The sequence below is a fragment of the Cervus elaphus genome, chromosome 6 (genome assembly GCF_910594005.1).
Source record: "Cervus elaphus chromosome 6, mCerEla1.1, whole genome shotgun sequence".
Lineage (NCBI taxonomy): Eukaryota > Metazoa > Chordata > Mammalia > Artiodactyla > Cervidae > Cervus > Cervus elaphus.
The window spans coordinates 29,156,924-29,183,239 of record NC_057820.1 but is presented as its reverse complement, the minus strand read 5'-3'; the positions used below and the strand labels follow the sequence as shown (position 1 = coordinate 29,183,239).

The window sequence follows — 26,316 nt, the reverse complement described above, 5'->3', positions numbered from 1 at the left end:
GTAGAATGAGGAGTAAATATTTGTGTCAGTCAATTAATGCTAACAGTCCTCGTGATCCTTGGTTGTGACATTAGCTACATTAGCTTAAAATAAAAATTAGTGCACAATCCACGCTTTTGTGGCTAAGATCCTGTAGCACCAGAAGCCCAGCAGTGTTTTGAGGCTTGTGTACACCTGGGCTTAAGTCGGGCAAGTCAAAGTCAAAGTGTTAGTTGCACAGTTGTGTCTGACTCTTTGTGACCCCGTGGACTGTAGCCCACCAAGGCTCCTCTGTCCATGGAATTCTCCTCTGTCCATGGAATTCTCCAGGTCAGAATACTGGAGTGGGTTGCCATTCCCTTCTCCAGGGGATCTTCCCGATTCATGGATCAAACCCAGGTCTTCTGCATTGAGGGAAGATTCTTAACCACTAAGCCATCAAGGAAGCCCATTAAAAGTTGGACACATTTATGTAATAGCCACTTTCATCTATAGATTCTAAGGGAAAAACCACTTACTCGTCACAGTAAAACAGACATGGTTATATTATAGACTAGAATGAATAATGCTTATGAATTGAAAAACGCAACAAGATCTTATAAAGAGTTTCAGAGCCTGTGCAGGCTGTGTCCTATGACTCTCAGATATTTTGGTGATGTATCTGCATTGTTCTCTACCATTTTGGTGGAGAAGTCTTACAAGACCTATATGCATCTTGAGAGATGAAAAAGAGCAGCATCTCTCTACAAATGGGTCGGTCAGTGACACTGGTGAGAAGATGGGGCCTTGTTGGGCTTTGCACTCATGGTTTCTTTTTCTCTTTTTAAGGGAAAAGTCAGTTCACATTAAAATAAAACCCGATGCTTAAAAGCAAGGAGAAACAAGTGAAAAGTGGAAATTTAAAGATTCGGGCAACATGAGTGCCATAGATATAAAGGCCTATTACCATTAAGATGTACACTGTTTAGAAGTACTTCCGAACTTTAAACGTGCTTGGAAAGAGTAAACAATACATGATAGATATGATTAGAATAAGTTAAATATGCTTCCCAGAGTAACCCAGAAAGCATGTATTACCACTACACAAGTCTTAGAGCTCTTCCTAGGAGAGGAGGTGATAAGACCTCTTTTAGTTATGCATCCTAGACTTTGAGGGTAAGCCTAAACTACACATGTGCAAAATCCTGGATCATAGACATATTTAATAGTGGGATTTTGGACTTTTATTTTTACTTATTTCTATGCATTTATATGTCTTTTTATTTACTTGTGGAAAAGTCTGTATGCTGACTTTTTAGGCATTCTGAGTAATTGTATGTTAAGAATTTCTAGAGGAAAGAAAATACTGCCAGCTGTCTTGAGGTTTGAAGTGTTCATAAAGCCAGATGAGGGCTTTGTCAGCTCACCTGTCACAAAGATCTCCCTAGTGTCAGCCCCACACTGACCTGAGGCTAATGGAAAAACTTGCGTGTATTGTTTTAATTGGATGCTGGTGGAGTAGGTCATTTGGAACCAGGAAGACATACCTGAATGCATTTTCACTGTGAAAAATACAACGAAGATTTTACATGTAATTTTCCTTTCAGGAAGGATCTCTGTTTTCTTGAGACACTGGTATTAAGGCTTGAACTGATTTTACCCATGTATAGCAACTGCTGGCTGAAGTGGTGATAATCCTTCCTTTGACGTGTTTCCCCTTGGTTGTGTAACAAGCCTGTCTTAAATAGCTAGTTTTTGTCTTGGGAAGATTTTGACAACTCCCACTGCCTCTATGGGGTACCAGTGAAGCAGGGTAGCGGGACTTTGAAGTCAGAAAATCTTATGTTCAAGTCCTGCTTGGCTAAGGCCCCGTGTATAACTTTGGACAAGTTCCTTTCTCCAAGGTAGCTTTGCCTCACCTCCTTAATGTGTAAAATGGGGTTAATAATACTGCTACCTTATGGAATTGTTTTGAAGGAAAAAAATGAGGCATTACAAAATATTTAGGACAGTTTCTAATAAGTAAATGTTAGCCATTTAACAACCATTATAATTGTGTTGTTATTAAAATTTAGGGTTTGTAAGTGTGAGCAATAGGACAAACAAACCAGTCTTCATCATCTTCTCTTCTAAGCAAATGTTGTTGCACAGTTGGCTCATTCTGCAATAAGACTGTTGCTTACACCCCTTAGTTTTAGAATCATTCAGATAAGTGGTGCTCATGGAAGATATGTACATAAATGTGAGGGAGTATGGGCTTCCTCTGTTGCTCAAACAGTCAAGAATCTGCCTGCTAATGCAGGAGACCAGGGTTCAATCCCTGGGTCAGGATGATCCCCTGGACAAGGGCATGGCAATTCACTCTAGAATTCTTTCCTAGAGAATCCCATGGACAGAGGAATATGGCGGGCTACAGTTCATGGCATTGCAAGGATTTGGACACAATGAATAACACACACACACGCAGATGAAATCTGTTTCTGGTGTAGACAAAGGCAAATGCATTTCCAGGACAATCTCATGTTTTACAAAACTTTTTTTTTTTTTAACAAAACTTTTAAGATTAGTGATTGTGTTATTTCTCTCACAACCTTAATACTTTTTGATAGAAGACTGCATAGACCCACAATATATTTAGTACTTCGACAACAAACTGAAAACCAATAGTGAGAGAATAATACAGTTGCATGTACAGCTAGAGTAAGTGTTCTAAAAACAACAAGAGACTGGCCTTTCATCGCAACATGCACTCCTAGTAAAAGAATTCAATCAATGAGTCAATAATATTTAAACTGGCGGACGACTTGTTTTTCAACACTGGTACAGTCTGTAACAATGAACAAGCAACTGCGCAGATGGAGTCGTGATCCTGCAAACTGAGAAATGATTTTACAGGAAAGGAAATCGGGGTCATTTAATCACTAAGAAAACTATTTTCATGGCCACAATAACATTGTGGGGTTTTTTTTTTTTTTTTTGGTGCTTTGTGAAGACAGCTCTTTCTCCTTCCTCCCTGATCTTTCTTGTTCTCACTTGCATAAAACTTTATCACTTCCTGAGTTTCCATTTCTTAAGGCACCTTTTCCTCCATTCTTCCTGCCCCCATCTGCTGCTCAGTAAACCCAAGTTATATATTCAGCTTCTCACCTACTGAAAGACTAGGAAACCCCCGTCTTCAATTGCCAAAAGGAAAGTTAGCTGTGGAATTTGACACATCAGGTTTTCAGCACATGGTTTTTGGGCTTACATTCACTTTTCATAGAAATATGATCGTTATTAGTTAATGTAGAGGTAATAGGTGTTCTGTTTCCCACTATGCCTTGATGGTTACATTGCAGAGGTGTATAAGGAAGAAGATGGTTCAGAAAACCCAAAGTGGGATGAATTGGGAGATTAGGATTGACATGTATGCATGACTGATACTACGCATAAAATAGATAACTAATGAGAACCTGTAAGTTAGTTCCCTAACTTATAGCTCAGGGAACTCTACGCAGTGCTCTGTAGTGACCTAAACGGGAAGGAAATCCAGAACAGAGGGACTGTCAGTATATGGATAGTTGTTTCACTTCGCTGTGCGATAGAAACTAACAACACATTTAAAGCAACTATGCTGCTGCTGTTTCATCACTTCAGGCGTGTCTGACTCTTTGTGACCCCATGGACTGTAGCCCACCAGACTCCACTGTCCGTGGGATTCTTCAGGCAAGAATACTGGAGTGGGTTTTGCCGTACCCTCCTCCAGGTGATCTTCTTGACCCAGGGATCGAACCCACATCTCATGTCTCTTAAACCGGCAGGTGGGTTCTTAGCCCCTAGCACCACTTGGGAAGTACAAAGCAGCTGTTACTTCAATAATTTTTTTCTTTAAAGTCCCAAGTGAAGACTGAAACATATCCACTTGAAAGGCAACTCATAATATTTTATTTGTCACCAAAATCCCAATTTAGAAAATTGTTAGTGTGATAAAGTGTAAACCAGAAGCGCGTTGGAGTAAAGAAAACTGAGTTTGAATTTTAGCTCTGGTTAGCAGTGTGACCTTGGACCAAGCTAATTTCTTAATCTCTTTGTTTCATAACCTGTGAGCCGGGTTAGTAATTGTACCTACTCTTAGAGGTTACTATAAGGATTAAATGAAATAGTGCATGTAAAATTATTTGGCTCATAATAGACACTGAGGAAATTTTTGTTCTTTTTCTCATTCCCATTATCCCACAAAAGATGCCCCAGCAGTTAAATCTTTTAGTTGTATTCTTTTAAATGGATTCAAGCATTTAACTTCCCATGAAATTTCCTAGAAAAAGACTCTGACTAGGCTTCCACTGGAAGCTTACCAACCAACAAACAAAAACCAAGGAACTGTTGTAGATAAATATGAAGCATTATAGCAAAATTGTTAGAAAAAAAATGTTAAGAATATCAGTGCATCATAGTTAGATCATTTACGACTATTCCCCTGAATCTCAAGACTACAGAAGTGTTGTATGCTATACATAGTCATGTAGAAAAAGGCTTTCAAGCCCCCAGAGATGAGATGTTTCGTTCCTTTAGGAAGAAACTATCTATTCAAAAAGGTAAATGCTGAAATTCTATAAATAGGGACCAGGAGGCAAACTTGACCCCCTTTTTTTCCCACTCCTTTTCTTCTTTCTTCTGACTTTTCTTTCCCTTCCGCTTCTGCCATCAACAAAAACTCACCAAGTTTCTAGTTCATTGCTTAAGAATTGTGCTACTCTCAATGACGTAGAACACATGCCCCCTCACGTGCACGTTGCTTTTTATAAAATTTACTTTTAAGATAGTGTTAATTACCTTTAGAATGAATAAGTTCAGAAATACATTTGACCTAGACGTTAGAAATAAATTTCTACTGTAATACCTGAGTTCATTTACCTAATGTGTCAAGGGTGGCACTGACTCTACCCCTAAGGGCATGGTTAGTGTTTTGGAAAGGGTCAAAATAAATTTTCTGAGCAGGTGTTGGTTTTGTATCTGGAGAGAAAAAAAGGCTTGTTAAATATGACAAGCAAATTAGATAGGCAAGAAAAATCACCTCAAGGGGACAGACACGATACTTTACTCTTAACAGAAGGGATATATTTTATTGATTCACTGTTGACTGTTCCAGGGAGAACATGCTTAATAATGGATGAATGATGAAGAGGAATAAAGCCTCTCGCAGGCACCCAGTGCATCACTGTCTAGTATTTCTAAGTAAAACGTGGTCTTTTCCCCGGCGTGAAACTGTCAGACCAAGTCAAGTGATGGTAGTAAGCATGGCTTCCATTAGCTTGAGGAGGTTTCCAAATGCTCTAAAACAGTTCTCTCTCGAGTGGAATTTTATTACTATTTCTTTGTGTATAATTTTTCTGTTATCTTAGCAAATGCTGTACACCTATATGTCATAACCATTAAAAAAGAACTGCTGCCTCATTGTCTCCTGTGGCCCCATATTAGTCAGTGAAGGAAATGCAGGGGACGCAGGAGATGCGGGTTTGATCCCTGATTCAGGAAGATCCCCCGGGGGAGGAAATGGCAGCCCACTCCAGTATTCTTGCCTGGAGAATCTCGTGGACAGAGGAGCCTGGAGGGATATAATCCTTGGGGTGGCAAAGAGTCCGACACAACTGAGCATGCGCACATGCATGTAAGTGCTTCACAGTTAGCCCATTAAAAGAAAGTTAGGACATAAAAGGTAATCCTAATTCGTCTTCCATATAATCTTCCTGCGTCATATTATATGCAGTTTGACTTTTATTCTGTGTTATTCCCTCTTTAGATAAGATAGATTTCAATTGCAGTCTGAGGGTTGAAGAGGAAGGGCAGAGCCTTCTGGTGTAGTCTTGTTTAGGTCTGCATTTGGTGTGCTACTTTACCAGCGCAACTGACATTTTGTTTTTCATGGTAACATGGTCTTTTGAGATAACTGTGGACATTTGAAAGACCCATCATTTTAATTTCCTTTAACTGACCTAACTTATATTTCAGTAGCATCTGTATAACACTTGCAAGAATCGGAAAAGGGGAAGCAGTGAGTTTGGATAACCACCAGACCTGGATAATTCTCTAGCTTTGGGTTTGTGTAAAATCCAGACTTGGAAAATGTACCCCAGAATATGTTTTATGTATTTTGCAGATGTAAAGATGGGTGGGGATGGGAGAGAAGTTTTTGTATAAGTAGTGGCTAAATATATCCAGCTTAATGCCAGATAATAGCTCAGCTCCAGGGCAACATCATAAGTGAGTATGTGAATAGTGTTCATGGAATAAAGAGTGTCATAACTTAAACTTGTCCATTGACCTTGAAAATCTCAAGCATGAGGCTCGGTTAACACAGGAAAACAAAGGATAATAACAAGAAATAGTGAATAAAAACTTTCTGTTAATTTTAAGACTTCAGGCTGGGATAATGACAGATAACTTCCTAAAAGTTACTCCTCCCAAAGTTTTCCTCCTTCACTTTGTCATCCTTGAAGATCTGTATTTGTCCTTTTATTTGCCCTGGGCACTTAAACCATAAATATGTGAGTTATCAAGAGGCACTCATGTGCTCAAGTTTTTCAGAACCCTTAAGTAAATCTGACATGAGCATGCTGGCAAGAAACTTATTCAATTTTATTCTGTACTTATTTTCCAGTTACTCTGTTGCCTTAAGATGTTGCTTAAATAGAACGTGAATACAGCATTAAAATTTCATTATCATGGAGAATATTGTTAAATTTTTTCTTATTCAGAGCAAGTTAATCAGTTCCCCCCTAAGAAGCTAGGTTGAAGATACAAATTCAGACTTGACTAACATTTACTAAGTACCTTTCAAATGCAACACATTTTATTGATATATAGTTGATTTATAGTGTGTTAATTTCTACTGTACAGCAAAGAGATTCAGTTTTTATATTTATACACACACACACACACACTCTTTTGGTTTATCACACATTTTGGTTTATCACAGAATACTGAATACAGTTCCTTGCACTATGCAGGAGGAGCTTGTTGCTTATCTATTCTCTATGTGATAGTTTGCATCTACTATCCCCAAACTCCCAGTCCTTCCCTCCTCCACTCCCCCTCCCACTTGGTAACCACAAGTGTGTTCTCTATGTCTGTGTTTGTTTCTGTTTTATAATTTCATTTGTGTCATATTTTAGATTTCACATATAAGTGGTATCATATGGTCTTTGCTTTCCTCTTCCTGATTTCCTTCACTTAGGGTGATAATCTCTAGGTTCATTTATATTGCAGCAAATGGTATTGTTTCATTCTTTTTATGGCTGAGTAGTATTCCATTGTACCACATCTTCTTTATTCATCTATCAATGGACATTTAGGTGTTTCCATGTCTTGTAGATAATGCTGCAGTCAACATTGGGGTACATGTATCTTTTTGAATTATAGTTTTGTTTGAATATGTGTGCAGCTTCCCTGGTAGGTCGGTTGGTAAAGGATCTGCCTGTAATGCGGGAGACCTGGGTTGGGAAGATCGCCTGGAGAAGGGAAAGGCTACCCACTCCAGTATTCTGGCCTGGAGAATTCCATGGACTGTAAAGTCTAGGGGGTTGCAAAGAGTCGGACATGACTAAGTGACTGGCACTTTCACTGGATTTGTGTGCAGAATGGGACTACAGAGTCTTATGCCAACTCTGTTTTTAGTTATTTGAGGAACCTCCAAATTGTTTTCCATAGTGTCTGTGCCAATTTACATTCCCACCAACAATGTAGGAAGGTTTTCCTCTCCAGCATTTATTATTTGTAGACTTTTTAATGACTTCCCAGGTGGCACTAATGGTGAAGAATCCTCTTGCCAATGCAGAAGATGCCAGAGATGCAGGTTTGATCCCTGGGGTGGGAAGATCCCCTGGAGTAGGAAGTGGCAACCCACTCCAGTATTTTTTTTTTTTTTCACTCCAGTATTTTTTAATAACAGCCATTCTGACCAGTGTGAGGTGGTACCTCATTGTAGTTTTGATTTGCTTTTCTCTAATAATTAGCTATGTCGAGCATCTTTTCATGTAACTGTTGGTCATCTGTGTGACAGACACATTTTTAAATGTCTATTACTATGTTCCTTTCTCCATTCCAGAGGATCAATTAGCATTTGATACACAGAAAAGAGGATCAAGATGTGAAAGTTCAAGGAATATAAAATGACCAACCTGTGTAAATTACCTGAAACCAAGTATGGGACACAGATTGTCCCAGTGATAACTGGCTCATTCTAAATTAGTCAGGTTCCTAGGGCAAAGTGTTCTCTGCTTCATAAGCTGAGCAAATAGTGAAGACACAGAATGAAGTGTTTTGGCTTTTCCGTTTCACCTTTCCAGAATCCTAATTAAGGATATTACAGATTCTGCATGCACAGATCATTCTGCAGTTGGTTGCCAAAATATTTGTATTTTATGTGTCTGGATCCAAGTGGTGATCAAGGGCTCTTGTAGACCAAGTTCCCAATTGGAATTGATATTTTCTCGCCTGTGAGCTTATAGAAATTTACTTTTAATCTTATTTATGGGCTCTACCATATTTTGCCAATATGTATTTATAGAAGTGCTTGCTTATATATTTATTTTGAAGTCTCTCTTTTGAAGCAACTACTTATTGTAATAAGTAGGAAAAGTATATTATTCTTACCATCATTTTGATACTGGCCTTTCGGGATTTGGGGAGCCAGTGTGCATAGCTTGTCTCAGAGGAAAATCAAAAGGACAAAAGGTATATAGATGAGCAGATTGACATATATCAAGAACTGGAGAGCAGTTACTGAAAGTTCAGATTGGAACTCAATGGTCTTTATTATCTGTCATTTATTTCACACACACACAAAAAGGAGCCTGGAATATCATCCTCCTCCCCTTCTTACTCCTTGAGTTTAGGCAGAAAGGTATGTTACAAAATGACCTTCACTCTCTTATGACAGAGAGCTCACAAAAATGCATTAAAGAATCTAGCTCAGAAAGGACAGCTTCACAGACACCAGCTAAATAGTGCCTTTGAATTCACATATGCTGTTTTTCTTCAAATGCTCAGACAGGTCAGACATTTCAGTTTACAGTAGAGAGAGCCATCTAACGTGGGTGAATTGTAATTCCCCACCTTGAATTCAGTGGCCAACGTAAGTAATTTTGATTCTGATGAATAGAAATGCAAGGTGGGGAAAAAAAGGGTGAACAAGGTTTTGGTACCAGCTCTCCTTCTGGTTGATTCTGTAATCCTGGGCAAGAAACCTGGCACATCTTGCCTCAGAGTCCCATCCAGTGTAAAACAGGTGTCAAAGTATACCTGCTACATGTGTCTTCTCTGTTTTAAAATGAACAAATGGAATAATGTAAGAAAATCTACTTGAAGCTTTTTACAACATAACAGTAATAGACTTCTAGGCTTTATTAGTTGTAATTTACTAACATCTTCTTTCTTTGGGCCAAGCATCCTCTATCCTATTTTGATTCCTTCTGTGACCTGCAGTGAAACAGTAAAAATGAGAAAACTGAGTCTGCAAGTGTGCTAGTTTCACTGATGAAGTAGGGAAGCCCTCCCTGGCCGCAGCTAGAATTAAGTTAAAAGTTTAACAATTGCAAAGCCTTCAAAGATAAGAATGGGTTGAGAAATGGACTGAAGCTAAGTATTTTCTTCCCTTTTATTTGTTTTCCATATTTCAGTTCTTTTGCCTTTATCTGCTGTGATTCATTTGTAGTCACTACATGACCCCATTCCTAGTTTCTTTTATTGTTAGTAAACAAATATTTTTTCAGCTTTATTGAAGTATGTGTGTGTGTGTGTGTGTGTGTTTAGTCGTGTCTGACTCTTTTGCAATCCCATGGACTGTAGCCCGCCAGGTTCCTCTGTCCATGAAATTTTTCAGACAAGAATAATGGAGTGGGTTGCCATTTCTTACTGCAGGGGATCTTCCCAACCCAGGGATCGAACCTGTGTCTCTTGGCGTCTCCTTCATTGGTAGGCAGATTCTTTACCACAAGCACCACCAGGAAAGCCCTTATTGAAGTAAAGCTGACAAATAAAATTATATATAAAGTGTACAACTTGATGATCTCATTATGCATATACATTGGGAAGGGATTTCCATTAAGTTAATTAACATATCCATCACTTCACATATTTATATGTATTTGGTGAGAACACTGAAGTTATACTCTCTTTGGAAATTTCAGTGATACAGTATAGTATTACCAACTATAGTCATCATCTTGTAATTAGATCCTCAGACCTTAGTTCTCTTACCACTGGAAATTTGTACCCTTTTACCAACTATCCCTATTTCTCTCACCCCGAGGCTCTGGGAAACACCATTCTATTCTGTTTCTATGTGTTTGACGTTTCCTTTTTTTTTTTTCATATTCCGCATATAAATGATATCATGCAGCTTTGTCTTTCTATGTCTGACTTATGTTGATTAGCATACATAATGTCCTGCAGGTTCATCCATTTTTTTGAAAGTGGCAGGATTTGCTTTTTTTAAGGTTGAATAATCAACAAATATTTTTGAGCTCCTGTTAGTTAAGTGCCAGATTGGGCAGATTCTGGGAAAAAACAGTGAATAGGGCATGCCCCCTTTCACCTTCCTTCAGGGCTCTTATGTCCTAACTTTCAGTAGTCAAATAAACCTGTTTGTTTCCTCTAAAAAGTTTATATAAATGAGACCCAAAACACGGCAAACTAAAAAGACAAGTTACAGATGTTGGGACCTGGGTTGGGGGTGAGAATGATCTGGGACCAAACAGTAATTAGCAGTTTGGATATTGAATGAGCTTTGTGATCCTCAAAAACAAAAACTTGATGTGCTTTTTCATATTTCCATATATTAGAGATAGTCTCTGCATAATAATATATTTTCTAATACATAAAGCTCCATGTAATAGGAAAAGGGCTTATCTGATAAAGAAAAATCTTTTATAGAATACCTTTGAAATATTATGTTTTAATTTTGGACTCATAAATGGAAAGAAAACAATGAAATATTTCAAAGAGGAGTGTTGGTTTAATAAATAATTAAGGTTCTTCTACAGTTCAGTTCAGTTCAGTCACTCAGTCGTGTTCAACTCTTTGTGACCCCATGGACTGCAGCATACCAGCCTTCCCTGTCCATCACCAACTCCCAGAGCTTGCTCAAACTCATGTCCAACTAGTTGGTACTGCCATCCAACCATCTCATCCTGTCTTGTCCCCTTCTCCTCCTGCCTTCAATCTTGCCCAGCAACAGGGTCTTTTCCAATGAGTCAGTTCTTTGCATCGGGTGGCTGGAGTATTGGAGCTTCAGCTTCAGCACCAGTCCTTCCACTGAATATTCAGGGTTGATTTCCCTTAGGATTAACTGGTTTGATCTCCTTGCAGTCTGAGGGACCCTCAGGAGTCTTCTCCAACACCACATTTCAAAAGCATCAATTCTTCAGTGCTCAGCTTTCTTTATGGTTCAATTCTCATATCCATACATGACTACTGGAAAAACCATAGCTTTAACCAGACAGACCCTTGTCAGCAAAGTAATGTTTCTGCTTTTTAATACGCTGTCTAGGTTTGTCTTAACTTTTCTTCCAAGGAGCAAGTGTCTTTTAATTTCATGGCTGCAGTCACCATCTGCAGTGATTTTGGAGCCCAAGAAGTTGTTATGCAAGTGATATTTTATTATCCATAAATGATGTCAAACTATATGAAAATAATTTAAAATTAGATTAAATGTGCATGCCCCTTATAATAAATTATATATAATTTACTATTTAGTATTTTTTTGTTTGCACACATCTTGCAGAGATATACTGCCTCCTATGAATTCCATAGTTCCAAAATCAGATGATTCTAAATTAGTAAAGCTTCAATTTATAAGATTTAACTGTATGTGAAGCCATAATCAACCTATTTCCTCACTTATTAAGTCATTTTTTTCCACTAGGTAAAATATGTTGAATGCCTTTTTGTAATAGAGGAGATTTCTTTTTCTTTTGAAACCTTAAACAAATTACAATACCATTTCCTTAAATACTTGTCATTCTTTCTTATCAGATTAGAGCATAAAAGAGGTGTCCAAATTTTTGGTTATTTTATCTAGCTGAAAGGTAAATACAGTTATAATAAAGAAAAATTTATTGTGCCTTTATGTTTTTGTTGAAGACATTTTTAAAATGCCTGATCCTGCTTTTTTAAATTACTAATCATGAATTTGGGTCACTTTAATCTTATTTTTATAGTAAAAAATGGTGTTTTTCTTACAGTTAATATCTCAGTGTCTAATGATACCACATTGGCTCTTGAAGATTTGCCAACTGTTTCTTCTTCTGACATGGTAAGTGACTTACTATTTTAAACCATTTGCATATTGTGTATTCTAATTATAATAGTCATGATATGATGTTTCCTACCAATCAGCAATCCTAGTCTGAACACATATTTAATAGTCAGTGATATTGCAGGGAACGAAAAAACAGTTTCTGTGTTCTGATCAACTGTTTTTTTCCTTTTCCTTTTTTCTTTCAAACTTAAGTGTTTGTTACTATAACACAATTTTCAAACCTTCTCAGGAATTTGACTGCTATCTCCATTAATTATCAGCTTGAAATATTTTCACAAGGGAAAGTGAGGTACGTTGTGAAGTGAGACCATGGAATCCTCTCTTTGTTTCTAGCACGATTACAAATTCTTCTGATGACCAGATGGTACTGTGTTCCCTTCACTGAGGGTGATTGTAGCAGGACATTTCCCGTGTCACTTAGAAAGGACTGTGCCTCTGTCACGTGATATCCTTTCCCATGGCTTGTAACCAAGGCTCTTTAAGAGACTGGAACTAAGCTTTAAAAATGAGCTGTTTTGCATGGAAGGTCACACACTGGAAGAAGACTTTTGTGCTGGAGAAAAAGGGGCAAGTGCTGTTTCAGACTCGCAGTTGTGTTCCTTCTGCGCTGGATATGGAATCTTACCAAGGAATATCAATCTCTCAGTTATAAAGACAGAAACCACAATACTTTGTATTGATAGAGTGCCCATCTCTCAGGAGACCAGAGCACTTCTGGAGATATTATATAATCAGTGCCCACAACATCCCTTTCAAAGATGACGCTTTGTATCTTTCCTGAATATCCCTCACTTGACCCTGTTTCTCTCGTTTTCACATTCAATGGCTCTCTTGACTTCTTTCCTTACTGTTTTCTCTGCCTTTCTCCAAACTTTGCCTCTTTATTTCATCCATGTTTGAGAGCACATGTGCATGCACAAGTGTGGGGGTGTGTGTGTGAAAGAGATATGTATATGTCTTAAGGGCCACATAACTGAAAAAAATTCAGTTTTCAATCTTTGAGCCAGCTGACCTGGTGCCTAAAAGGATATAACTTAAAACAGAGAAAAATACTTCCTTCTAGACTTTTAAGAAACTTATTTAAAACCTAATTAAAATATATATGTAACTAATTAAGATGGTTAATTTGGAATAAAAACTAATAAAACATTTACTTCCAATGAGTTGAAAAGAGATTGTTTCCTAACTTAATTCTTTTTGTAACTAATCAAGTAAAGTTTTAAAATGAAAGTGTGAGTCACTCACTCATGTTTGACTTTTTGTGACCCCATGGACTGTAGCTCACAAGGCTCCTCTGGCCATGGAATTCTCCAGGCAAGAATACTGGAGTGGGTTGCCATTTCCTTCTTTAGGGAATTGTCCCGACCTACGGATTGAACCTGGATCTCCTGAATTACCAGCTGGTTCTTTACCATCTGAGCCACCAGGGAAGCCCTGAACTAAGAAATTTTTAAGTACTGTCTTTGGGCAAGACCTGGAGAGACTCTAGTAATTGACGTGTAATTATACTAAGATGTCACTATAAGATTCATGGAAAACAAATGAAAGTTGTGGTTGACTTCTGATATGACTGTTACGTAGACTCACACTAATGATAGTAATTCAGCTACCATTTATAAAGCATCTACAAGAGACCAGGTGTTTTATACATATTATCATTATTGTAAACCTTTATTTGTATTATGATCATTTACACAACCTACCAGGCATAATTATCTCCATTTTATAAATGAGAGTGATTGAAGCCCCAGAAGGTAAATAACCTTTTCTTGCTTTAGGTCACGTAGCCATAAATTAGTAGAACAAAGATTGAACTGAAATTTGGGTGGTTCCATAACCTGTGGTATTGCTAGTGCACCATGATGCTTCAAAGTTTTCAAATTGGAATGTTTACTATTGTTTACTCTTTTCATCCCTATGAATGCTCTATACTCCAGGGCAATAGTTCCCTCGTGTGTGTATCAATTACATACCTTAATTAATATGTTCAGTTTCTATGTCCAGCTTCTCTAGAGAAGAAATTAGGGCAAAATATGTAATGTGTGTGTGTGTAATTATAAAGGACAACTTTTTTTCTAGTCTTCATTTCTCCTTTTCTATCTGTATCAATCTCTTTATATGTACTTCGCATAAACACACACACACACACACATATATATTTACATGATCCAGGAATGAATGTTAGAAAGGTAATATGATTTATTATCATCAATTATAGCACCTACTAGGGGTCAGGCTATTTACATTAATTGTCTATAATCCTCACAATACCTTTATGAATTATGGTGTTACCTGCATTTTATAGATGAATCGGAGGCTTATAAAGCTTAGCTAACTTTTCAAAGGCCATATGACCAGTATACAGTAAAATCAGAATTTGAACTCAGGCTTTCTAACTCCAAAATCTGCCTATGTCCATTCTTTGGGGAAGCAGAACAACACATCATGTAGAAGGACTTACAGATACTGAGTCCTCATGTCAGACTGCCTGGCTGCAAATGCAGGACTCCACTACTTTTTTTTTTCTTTTTCTTTTTATTAGTTGGAGGCTGATTACTTCACAACATTTCAGTGGGTTTTGTCATACATTGACATGAATCAGCCATGGAGGACTCCACTGCTTTAATCACGAGCTGTGGAACCTTTTCAGCTTCCCATCTGTAAAATAATGATGAGAAGAGTATTTCCCTCAGAGACCCTAGAAGAGCCAGATTAATAAATAGGCGGCCAGCAAAGTGGCTGGCACGTACTTGTCTCTCGGTCAATGTTCGGTGCTGTTTTTATTCTTTGCAGGTGTTCTTATCGTTCCACTAGGCCATTGGCCACCATCACTCAGGTTGGTGGAGAGAAGAAATTGATAGCCACTGCCTCTGACCACCTCCTGGGTCCTCTGTGTGTTTGGCCATCCTAGCTCGGAGAGCCTGAACCTTTCCTAGGACTTACAGTCAACAGGGCTTCATTTCCTTCTTTTCATTCAGCAATAATTAGGTCAGGAAAGAAGATGCTGTAAAAGTGACGTGCAGCCCTGGGGCACCATGAGACTCCCTCTTGGGAGAGGGAACAGTAGGTTCCCTCTCAGTAGGTTCTCCTTCATTACCTCTTTTATACATAGTATCAATAGTATATATGTGTTAACTCCAGTCTCCCCATTCCTCTCACTCCTCATCCCCTGCTTTCTTCCTTAGTGTCCATACCTTTGTTTTCTACATCTGTGTTTCTATCATTGTGTCTTTAAATTTACCCTCCTTGATCAGTTTTCCCATGGATTTCTCACTTGGAATATCCCTTTAACCTGCAAACGAAATTCCCGCAAAGGTCTCTGTAAGTCTTTGAGACCAGCCACAATTGAGATTGGCTGGTAATTGAGATGACAAGCTCTCAGAGTCAGAGAACAGATTTCAGAATCGAATGTCAGAAGCTTCTCTTATGAAGACATGATTGAAGGGATCAGTTGGTATTTGTTTTTCATGAGAGATTTATTTTTATAATTTGATTTTTTTTATTAAATTCAGTCATACGTTAAGATGCACAGTTCTTAATATGCTCATTGCAGTGAGTTTTGACAATTTCATACCTCATGTAACTACTGCCTGAAACAACATAGAAAACATTTCCATCATCCCAGAAAGTCCTCTGAAATGCCCTATTTCTTGTTTTATGCCCCCAGCTTTTTGAGCCTTGGGAGATCTTTGCCCAACTGCTCTGCTGACTCCATTCCTTCAGAGGGCAGATACCTTAGCCCTTTCAGAAGTGCCTGAAAGCCTCACAGGGATTTCTCTCACCTGTCCTTTCCTGCTTCCTGTCTTAGGAAAGTGTCTTTCTTGCATTTGATGGAGATTCTGTGTCTAAGTGGTGTTTCTCTCAGCTGTCTTGTCAAATCTCCAGCCTTTTATGAACTCTCTGTGCATTTGGCAAAGACCATTAGAAAGTTTGGTGGATGGATGCAGGCTTGGTCGATGCCTAGGGAGGGCTTCACAGAATTCTAACCTGTCTCCCAGACTACAGAATCATGAAATATTCATGAAAGATGTGGCTCATTTCTCCAGACCTCCAGTGCATTGATCTTCCACCTGCATTGATCTTCCACCTGCAACTCTGCCAGGGATGAGGCAGCCATGGACCTCTTCTCTCCTATGAAGATCTTGTAGCTTTTTGGCATTTAATTTACTTAGGATTTTTACATCCTTATCTTGTTGGTGGAATTTTTAAAACTATGACCTTTTGAGAACTTCCCTGGTGATTCAGATTATAAAAGATCCACCTGCAATGCAAGTCAGATTATAAAAGATCCACCTGCAATGCAAGAGACCTGGGTTTGATCCCTGGGTCAGGAAGATCCCCTGAAGGAGGGAATGGCTATCCACTCCAGTTTTTATCCTTGTGTTTTGGTTGTTAGGTTGGGACTACTAACCGTCTCCTGCAACTTTCTATATCTTAATCATAAGTAGGACAACCAATTACTTTTGATATTTCACAACAATATATGTAACTACAGTTGCAGCTCATATACGTCCAATAGATCATAAAGTAAGGTTGCAGATCACTGCAAATCTGGCTTACACACTGCAGGGAACAAATCCTAAATGAGTACTTTAACTTCTTAAGCTTGAGACTTTTATTTGTAGCATTACCCATAGGTATGTAAACACACACACATATATTGTTTAAAGACATGTATTTTACCAGTTGATACTCAGAGAGCAATGTAGAATCTTTAATGTTTATGTCTGAATTTTTGCTTATTGTATTGCCCAGTGACACATATTATGTCTACATGGAGATGCTGTTAATCATGGGCCTAAGAACTATTACAGTCTCATAAATTCCACTTGGCAGTCAGACATGGAAGCAAAAGTGCTTTGATTTGATGTACCTTCAGGGTGATTCTAGGAGTTAACATTCTTTTCATGGGAAATGGAATATCATATTAATCTTCCTGTGCAATAACATTTTTGTGATTTTATCTCATTAAGAAAGTCAAGTGCACAAACCATTCTGTCCTTAAATCTCCTTAAAGATTACATGTTTCTACTTTTAAAAATATTATGGAAAATTTCAAACATGCCCTAAAATAGAATAGTACAATAAATCCTCATATATACATATCACCTAGCTTCAATGACTGTCAAACATTTGCTCATTCTCACTCATATATCCCCCACTTTTGTCTTTGTGGAGGATGCTGTGGTATTTTAAATTTTAAAATTAACCCTTCAGTATACATTTTACTTTTAAGGTTTATGAATGTATTCACTCAGTACAAATAGGGTCATTCTCTAGAAAATGAGATTCAGAAAAAAATAGGTTGAAATATCTTTTCATGAGATTGAGCTCAGTTAAGACCCTCAGCAACTCAGTCCCATTTCCTTTGTATCTTTTCTCTCACTGCCCATTTACACAGACACTCAGCTCTGGCCCACCTGGTCCATTCACTCTGAGTTCCTCCTCATGGTGAACATTTCATAAGTGGTACCTAAAGGACTTATTAGATAAGTGAATGAAGCATCATATGTCCCCAGATCCACATCTTGGCTCGTGGTGTCTATCTAATGCTATACCTCTCTGTTTCTGCTAGTACAGAAGAAATATACACCCAAAGTTTGTCACATTTATTCCCCTTTCCATGGGCTTTCGTTACTCTCTCTGCATTCCTTTCTAGTTCTTTGTCTTGCCATACTTCTGCCTACCGCCTTTTGAGTATGAGTTCTATAGAGACCAGTCATTTTTTCAAGGTGCAGTTTAACTTTTGTTTTCCCTGTGCTCAATGAAATTAGTTAGTCCCTCTTCTGATCTACTAATCTCTGTACTATTTGTTTAGACACGTTCTTTTACTGCCTTGCATTGTTAATATATAAGTGGACATATTTTATTTCTCTAATAATAAAATGTTGTTTTTATTCTTCTTTATTGCTCCCTTAAAGCTTAACATAGTTATCCATGTAATAGGGACCCAATGCATTTTTTGTTTTCTTTAGGCTAACTTTTCCACTTTTTGTTTTGTTACTCAAAATAGCCTGTGTCTAAGTGAAGTTGCATCATCAGAGTTAGAAAAAAACAGAGTCCCAGTTACATTTGCATTTCAGAGAAATAATGAACGAATTTTTTTTTAGTGTATGTCCTGCATACTACATGTATGTGTGTGTATAGTTGTGTGTGTGCGTGCTCAGTCGTGTCCAGCTCTTTCTGAACCCATGGACTGTAGCCCACCAGGCTCCTTGTGGTGGGTTTCCCAGGCAAGAATTTCCCAGGCAAGAATACTGGAGTGGGTTTCTGCTTCCTACTCTCGGGGATCTTCCAGACCCAAGGATAGAACCCCTGTCTCTTGTCTCTCTTGCATTGACAGGCAGATTCTTTACCACAAGCACCACCTTGGGAAGCCCCACATATTACATGGGACATTCTAAAAATGTTATTCGTTGTTTACTTAAAATTCATATATAACTGGAAATACTGTATTTTACCTGATAATCTAAATTGAAAGTTTATTTTACTTTAACTTTGTCCTTCAGATAGAAAGAGTAGCTATATTCATAGATAATCTTACTTAAATATGTCAAGTGTTAGGATCTTGATGAGTGATTTCACTCATTCAGTTAACTGAGATTTCTTTTGGTGCCTGCTGTATCCTAAACTGAATTCTGCCCCTGTCTTGGTCCACTCTTTCTTATTTTTTGTTGGCACACAGTCCCTTCAGTTTGTAGACACTCTACTTTAGTCTTTTCTGGGTTTACTTGTCTGTAGTCCAGAGAGGCCAGAACCTAGTCGATCTTCCTCTCTTTCCATCTTAATCTTTCACCTTCCTCCATTCTTGTTTTTACCCACACCCCATTTTTCCTTCCAGACCCATAACTGAGTTCTTTCTCTACCACAAACATCTTCATGTCCAAAGGAAATGGCAACCTCCAGTATTATGACCTGGAAAATTCCATGGACAGAGGAGCCTGGTGGGCTACAGTCCATCGGGTCACAAAGAGTCAGACATGACTGAGCAACTGAGCATACATTTATTAGCTAGGGTTTAAGTTCTATGGGAGTAGGAAACTGTGTGTTAAGGTGTAGATACCAAGGTTTATACATGCTACCTAAAGATTTTATGCTGGAACCCTTAGTGAAGATGATGTCAGAGGCTATATTTTCTGTACAATGACACAAAGAATCATTTGAGGCATGCAAAAAATGTGATACTAGCATTTTTAAGGTGACAAAAGTAAGAAACATGTCTATCATTTCATGCACATCTGTATAGTTCTCATCTCTGTAAGAAAATCAATAAAGCGTCCTGTTGAGATTGTTTTAATGCAGCTCACCTCTTTGGGGAGTTGCAGCTGTAATGAAGGATTCTGCTGATCTTAAAGTGCTGAAATTATGGTAAATTTTTGTTTATTTTAAACCAAAGAAATCTGTTACCTGTTATGACCTCTAAACTTTAAAGGTATTGGGCTTAGAAATATCTGTTTATAGAAATCTGCAAAACAAAATGAAACATGATTAATCACCTCTCAGAAACAGAGTTTGATAAAAGAGTAATTTTGAAATTCAGCTGTTTACAAGATGAAACTAATATTTCAGGGGAAAATCTAGAGTTTATTTCTTTTTCCTGACTTACATAAGAACTTTACCTTTTGAGCCCTATAAAAATATGAACTCTTTATGGCCAGAGATTCTTCTTTAATCTCTGTATGATCTTTTATTACTAGATTAGTTATATCAAGAAAATGCATGAATAGTATAGGATATTGATGATGCATTTGGTGTGAGGTAGAACTCCTGCCTTCAAAGGACAGGAAAAATTTATCTTTTTGTATTTGAGAAGTATCTTGGAATTACTCTTCTGTGAGTACATGACATACACATTAGCCTTGCACCTAAGAGGAAGTCTGATCTCCTAGTACCAGCAGATTCAGTGTCTGGTGAAGCTCTGCTTCCTGGTTCTAGGTAGTCTCCTCACGTGTCTTCATGTGGCAGAAGGGACAAGGAGCTCTCTGTTTTGCAAGGGCACAAATCCCATTCATGAAAGCTTCCCTCTTGACCTAATCACTTCCCAAAGGCTCCACCTCTGAATACCATCACATATGAGGGTAAGGTTTCAGCATGTGAATCTTAGGAGAGCCCAGATATTCGGACAGTAGCACCGCATTAGTGTCGGTCAGTAAGCGGCTGCAAGAGAGCATAACCTTCCAAATGAGGCTGCTGTTATATCGTGAAAGGCAGTTTTCAAGAGAAGAAGACAGCTGTGAGCTTATAACAGCGAAAACTCAGCATCTGGAGGATGGGTGTCCTGGCCTTACCTAGTACCATAGCTAAAGGATTCTCCCGCGTTTTAGGAACAGTGAATAGGAACAGAATTACACTGCTATCGAGAAGTGCGGCACTGACAATGTGACCGCAATTCATGAGACAGAAGAAAATTTGAAAATGGCCTTGTGAGCTTGAGGCCATGAAGCAGAGGGATGGAGATCCCATACCCTACTCCTCAGCTCATAACACATTCCGGTAATGGATGCTCATGATGCTGACCCTGGAGTCAGAAAGAAAAGCTATGTTTCATTAGGATAGACAACTGGAAAAGCAGAGCTCTCCAACATTTTTAGAGTTTAGTTCCTCAAGTCACCAATCTCTAGTTATTTTGAAAAGAAATAGCTCATTTGTGAAAGTGTGGGGTAAATTAGTTAGCCAGATATAAACTTTAGAGCGCTGAATCTGGGGCCATCAGACTGAAGCCCAAGAAGCTGTGCACCGCAGAAGTCAGGGCTTTTTGGACATCAGAGATGTTTCAGAGTCTCACGTTTAGAGACTTAGGAGATTATTGTGTCTTGGTTTACTCTTAGGAAGGTTCACAGGCAAGGGCTTTGTGGTTTGTGTCTGTTGAACAGATGGGTGATTGTAGGGTTGTAGTACAAACCAGGTAAGGGATTGCATCATTCTCACTGTATTTTCAATAACTGCCAGCCTCCTGGCCCCCCTTACCTGTTATTCCGTTAACACCTCCTCAGATTTCACCCTTCAGTGGTTTATCCTTGGACTGTTTTACAGAAACTTCTAGCATAAATCCCCAAATAGACCATCAAGGATCAAAAGCTGCTTTTGATGTATCACAGTGTTCTCCAGAAAAATTTTCATGTTTTTCTTCTGCAGTACCATAATGCTACCTTTGACTGGGCATTTCTGACGACAAAGGAGTGTTTGAAATATGGAGGAAAGCTTGTGGGCAACAACTGTGGTTTTGTTCCTGATATCACACTCATGTCTTTCATCCTCTTCTTGGGCACTTACACTTCTTCTATGGCTTTGAAAAAATTCAAAACCAGTCCTTACTTTCCAACCACGGTGAGTACTTGAGCTTTAAATAATTTTCATTGAATTCCCACTGTTTCAATAACAATACAGTTTTACAAAATGAAAAAGGCACCTGTAATTCAACCTTTCCAATATGATTTCGTGTGTTAAAAATTGCTTTCCAGTCTCTGTGCATACGTATTTTTGACATAATTATAGTCTAGCTTCAAAAAACCTTTCGGGATTTTGCTTGCATAATTCTATCCTAAATTGTGCCTGTCTGAATTCTGACTGTATTGAAAGGAAAAAGCAGGTGTATTCTATATAAAAATGCACGATACCATTTAGATCCATGGATCTTTGAGATCCATGGTGTGTTTTAAGTACGTAAGCAAAAACTCTTTCCATATTAATTAGCAATTTTGACATAGAATTCTTTGTTCATCAGCTGTACTTGTGAGTAATTTAGTAGTTGGACTATGGGCTGTGGGAATAAATGTAAACCGTGTTGTTACACAAGTACTGGTGTAAGATATGGGTGTCATCTGAACCAGCCTTCCCTTCCCATAGTGACGAAGGCCACGGTAGAGAAACACAGGTAATTGAGCTGACTTGTCTTGTGCAGACATCCTGTCTCCCATTAATATGCTTGGGTGAGCTTCAAGTCAAAACTGTGCTTCCTGGAGAGACTACAAGATAAGACCAACATTTAGTTAATGGCATTTTGTTTTCTTACTTGCAGAACGAAGCTAATCCTTTGCTTTACAGTTCAATTCTCACTATTTAGGATGTCAGTAGTTCTTAGTAATCTTGATTATACTTGATTTTTATCAGTGAGCTGCTCTCTACAACTGGAATCTCATGAATCTTTCCTCCCGAGCTCTGTGTAGAAGGAGCAGGAGAACTTGGAAGACGTGAGATGTAGTTGATAAAATTCCTTTTTTATTCCTGGGAAATGAGACTGAAAATTAATATATTCACTTTCAGCTAGGAAATACTTTGTTCCTGATATCTCTTATGAAATGGAAAATGAAGGCAAGAGTTGATGATTGTCTCAGTCTGTCTGGGTGGCTATAACAGAGTATTAGAGATTAGAGGACTTGTAAACAACACAGATTTATTTTTTATGGTTCGGGAAGCTGGGGAGTCCAAGATCAGGTGCCATCACGGTTGGGTGAGTGCTCCCTTCCTGGTTCTTAGGCAGCGTCTTTTTCACTGTGTCCTCAGGTGGCAGAAGGGCTGGGGAGCTCTGTAGGGTGTCCTTTATAGGAACATTAATACCATTCTGAAGACTCCATCCTCATTCTCTTCCGAAGGCCCCACCTTCTAATATCATCTTCTTTGTGGATTAGAATTCTAATATATGGATTTTGGAAGGACAGCCTTCAGACCACAGCAGGTTACTGTGGTCTGCAGATTTCATTAGAAATGTCCCGAACTAGCTGGCCCAAAGGATGAAAAATTTCCTCAAAGTGAAGTTTAGCAAGAAGTGTTCAACTTTGCCTTGAAAGGGCATCACAAAGTGGTGGTCCTTAGGCAGAACTCAGCCCTCATCCATTCTTTGTTTAGCCCATAGTTTGTACACACACAGACACACTCACACTTGAGGGCATAGGTGGAAACTGTCCTCTGCAGGCAGATAATTGTTCCCACTCCTGCTGCTCTTTATTGTCTAAGATTTGTCTTCTGCACACATTCAGGTTAAGTGCTTGTCCCTGAGACTTTGAGCGTGTAACACCAGTTCCCGTACTGGGAAATGTGCTTACTTGGTCCCCCTCTTCAATGGTATGTTACGTGTAGAACAGTTTCCTGGGTAAAGGTCTTTGAGGATGATTTCTTCTTCTATATTGAGATTTTTCCTTCTTGATTATTAATTTATGGGACATCTTTTTTTTTGGCTCACATTTTGGGAATCATCACCCTTTTTATCTCTCTCATTTGCCATAGTGTGAAAATGAAAGAATTTGTGAAGCACTTGTAAATCGTAGTTAGCAAAATAATTTCAACCTTAAGATGAATAGTGGTCTTTTTAACTGTTTATGTAAACATCACCTTTTCTTGCCCTGCAAATTCCAAAATCGATAATAGCTCTTTGGACTTCAAGAAATTTCTCCTTATAAGAGCCCAAGCAGGTAGTTTCTCAGACATTGATAAATGCTGTTGAGAAAAGTTGGAAAAATATTGAATATGTGAAAATAAAATAATGAAGGCATTCTAGTTACAATTCCTGTTGAGAAGGTTCTCAACTTTGCTTACAGCTGCTTACCCCAAATTATAAAATAAACAGATAGGAGGACATAGATTTGATTTCCAAGGAGTAATGTTTAAGTGTGTAGGCTTTCACACTATCATCTCCCTCCCCTACTCACTTCACAGTGATAGCTAACTAATAATACCTACATACATAAATTATAAGAACATCTTTTTTTCCTTTCATTTGCCAAAATATGTTTTCATTTAAGCTGTCATTTAGAAGTATGATCTCTGTAGGTAGGAACAAATATGTTTATAGATTCATATACTTGTATTTTGGGCTTCCCAGGTGGTGTTAGTGGTAAAGAACCCACCTGCCAATGCAGGAGACTTGAGTTCTATCCCTGGGTCAGGAAGATTCCCTGAAGGAGAGCATGGCAACCCACTCCAGTATCCTTGCCTGGAGAATCCCAAGGACAGAGGCTCCTGGCAGGCTAGAGTCCATAAGGTTGCAAAGAGTTGGGACACAACTGACCTGACTTAGCATAGCACATCCTTGTATTTTATATTCTACAGTTAAAACTTAGATGCTTAAATGTGATTTCTGTGCTAGTACTCGAGCCTAACTGTTACTACTTCCTCAGTCTCACCAACAATTCACGTGAAACCTCTAAAATCGCAAAATGCTAATCCTGGATGGCAGTGCCCTTGCCATAAAAGTGTCCACTTCTCCTTTAATTCACACAGCCTTCACTCTCTTTTTGTACTTCTGTTTCTAAATGTTTGTATGAGTTGTTAGTTGATCAAGACTGAGAGTTGCTGGGAAACTCTTACACTTCTGTTTTATTCCTCACATCAGTTAGCACCGGATTGGATGCAGGCTAGGCCCTCAATGCTTGTTGGCTGGTGGAGCCCAGTCAAGTATAGGTAAATGCTGCAATTTATGGAAAGAGCACATATACAGGAACCCAGATATTGTGGATGCTAAGGCCAGCACTGCCAGTAACTAACAGTGCACCCTTTGATAGCTAACTGTGGACTTTAGTCCACACCCATAACAGGGGAGCCCAGCTAGATGGCAGTTAACATCCTTTAAACTCTAATATTCTATAATCTTAAAGAGAGTTTTCTGATTCCATCTCCTAAAATAAAATTCTCTATGTTTAACTTCTGCTTATAGCAGTGAGAAGGAAGTATAGATTCCCCAGAGTCCATTGTTATCTCCATTTTTATGCCAGGTCTGCCTTTGCAGCTGCTGCCAGCCTCTGTCTGTGGATGATCCACAGTTGTCATCTAGCAAATTCAAAATTATACACTCAGATTAGGATGGTCTGAGGGGTTTAATGAAAGCATGATATACAAAGGCGACACTAGGTTGAAGGAAACTCCAAGGGAACATGTAATGTCCAGTGATAATAACAGTGGAATTGTTATGATCTCTGGCTCAAAGGATGTGGAATGGGAGTGGTTGCTAGAACCTGGGAGAAGAGAGAGTGGTAGAGCTTTCCAGAGAGGCCCCATGACCTCCTTTGGACTGAGGAATTTAGCCAGCCTGAGGCAACCTCAAAGGGATATCGCTATGGGAATCAATAATCTGATCTCTCTCTCCCGGACAGGCTGAAATCTTCTGAAATCTGGAGAGCAAGGGAGTCTATTGTAGACCACACAGGTCAGCTTCCCAAGGCAGTGAACTTGGTAGAGGAGTAGAAAAGGTTCTGATATGACAAAAATGATATCCATCATATTTATCTTTCTAGGATTTTCTTTATCAAGTTAAACTCATCAGTCCACGTGATTATCCTGCTATAATAGCTCTCCTTTACATGAGCTTCCCTGATGGCTCAGGTGATAAAGAATCTGTGTGCAGTACAGGAGACCTGGGTTCAATCCTTGCGTCGGAAAGAGCCCCTGGAGAAGGGAATGGCTACCTACTCCAGTATTCTTGTCTGGAGAATTCCATGAACAGAGGAGCCTTGGCAGGCTACAGTCCATGGGGTTGCAAAGAGTCAGATACTACTGAGTGACTAGCACTCTCACTTCACTTACATGTATACCTCTGTCCCCGAGTTCAGTCTCTCTCATTGTCTTTGCCCACATCAGGGTTGGTTATCCGCGCTCACCTTCCCTCATGAAGCCAGTCGCTGGCAGTCCATCAGTTTGAGCACTTAAGATGAAACAGTTTGTCTTTGCTAACTAATAGTCCATCAGGAATTTTGCTAATTAATAGTCTTTGTTAACTAATAGTCTTTTGCTAACTAATAGTCCATCAGGAATTTTTCTTATTTTTGATGTGGACCATTTAAAAAATCTTTATTGAATTTATTACAGCATTGCTTCTGTTTTATGTTTTGGTTTTTTGGCCATGACGCATGTGGGATCTTAGCTCTCTGATCAGGGATCAAACTTACGTCACTTGCATTGAAAGGCGAAGTCCTAACCAGTGGGCTGCCAGGGAAGTCCCAGGAATTTAATCTATCAGATACTTTCAGATTCTCAGTGGAATACGGTAGAGTAGCGATATCCCGCTGACTGCCCCCTGTGCTTCCCATCCTTTTAGGAGGGGTGCAGTGGGATCTGTTGTCCCATATATT

The 26,316-nt window shown here is 38.7% G+C and overlaps 1 protein-coding gene across 6 annotated transcripts in view; it reads left to right on the top strand.

Annotated features, from left to right (window-relative positions):
• Positions 1-26,316, top strand: part of SLC4A4 (solute carrier family 4 member 4) — a 351,570-nt gene that overhangs the window by 277,324 nt on the left and 47,930 nt on the right. For all 6 annotated transcript variants that reach the window (XM_043906523.1, XM_043906522.1, XM_043906525.1 and 3 more), the window contains exons 15-16: positions 12,180-12,250; positions 21,392-21,583. In XM_043906523.1, the coding sequence (XP_043762458.1) occupies positions 12,180-12,250; positions 21,392-21,583 (263 nt within the window). The remainder of the gene's footprint in view (positions 1-12,179; positions 12,251-21,391; positions 21,584-26,316) is intronic.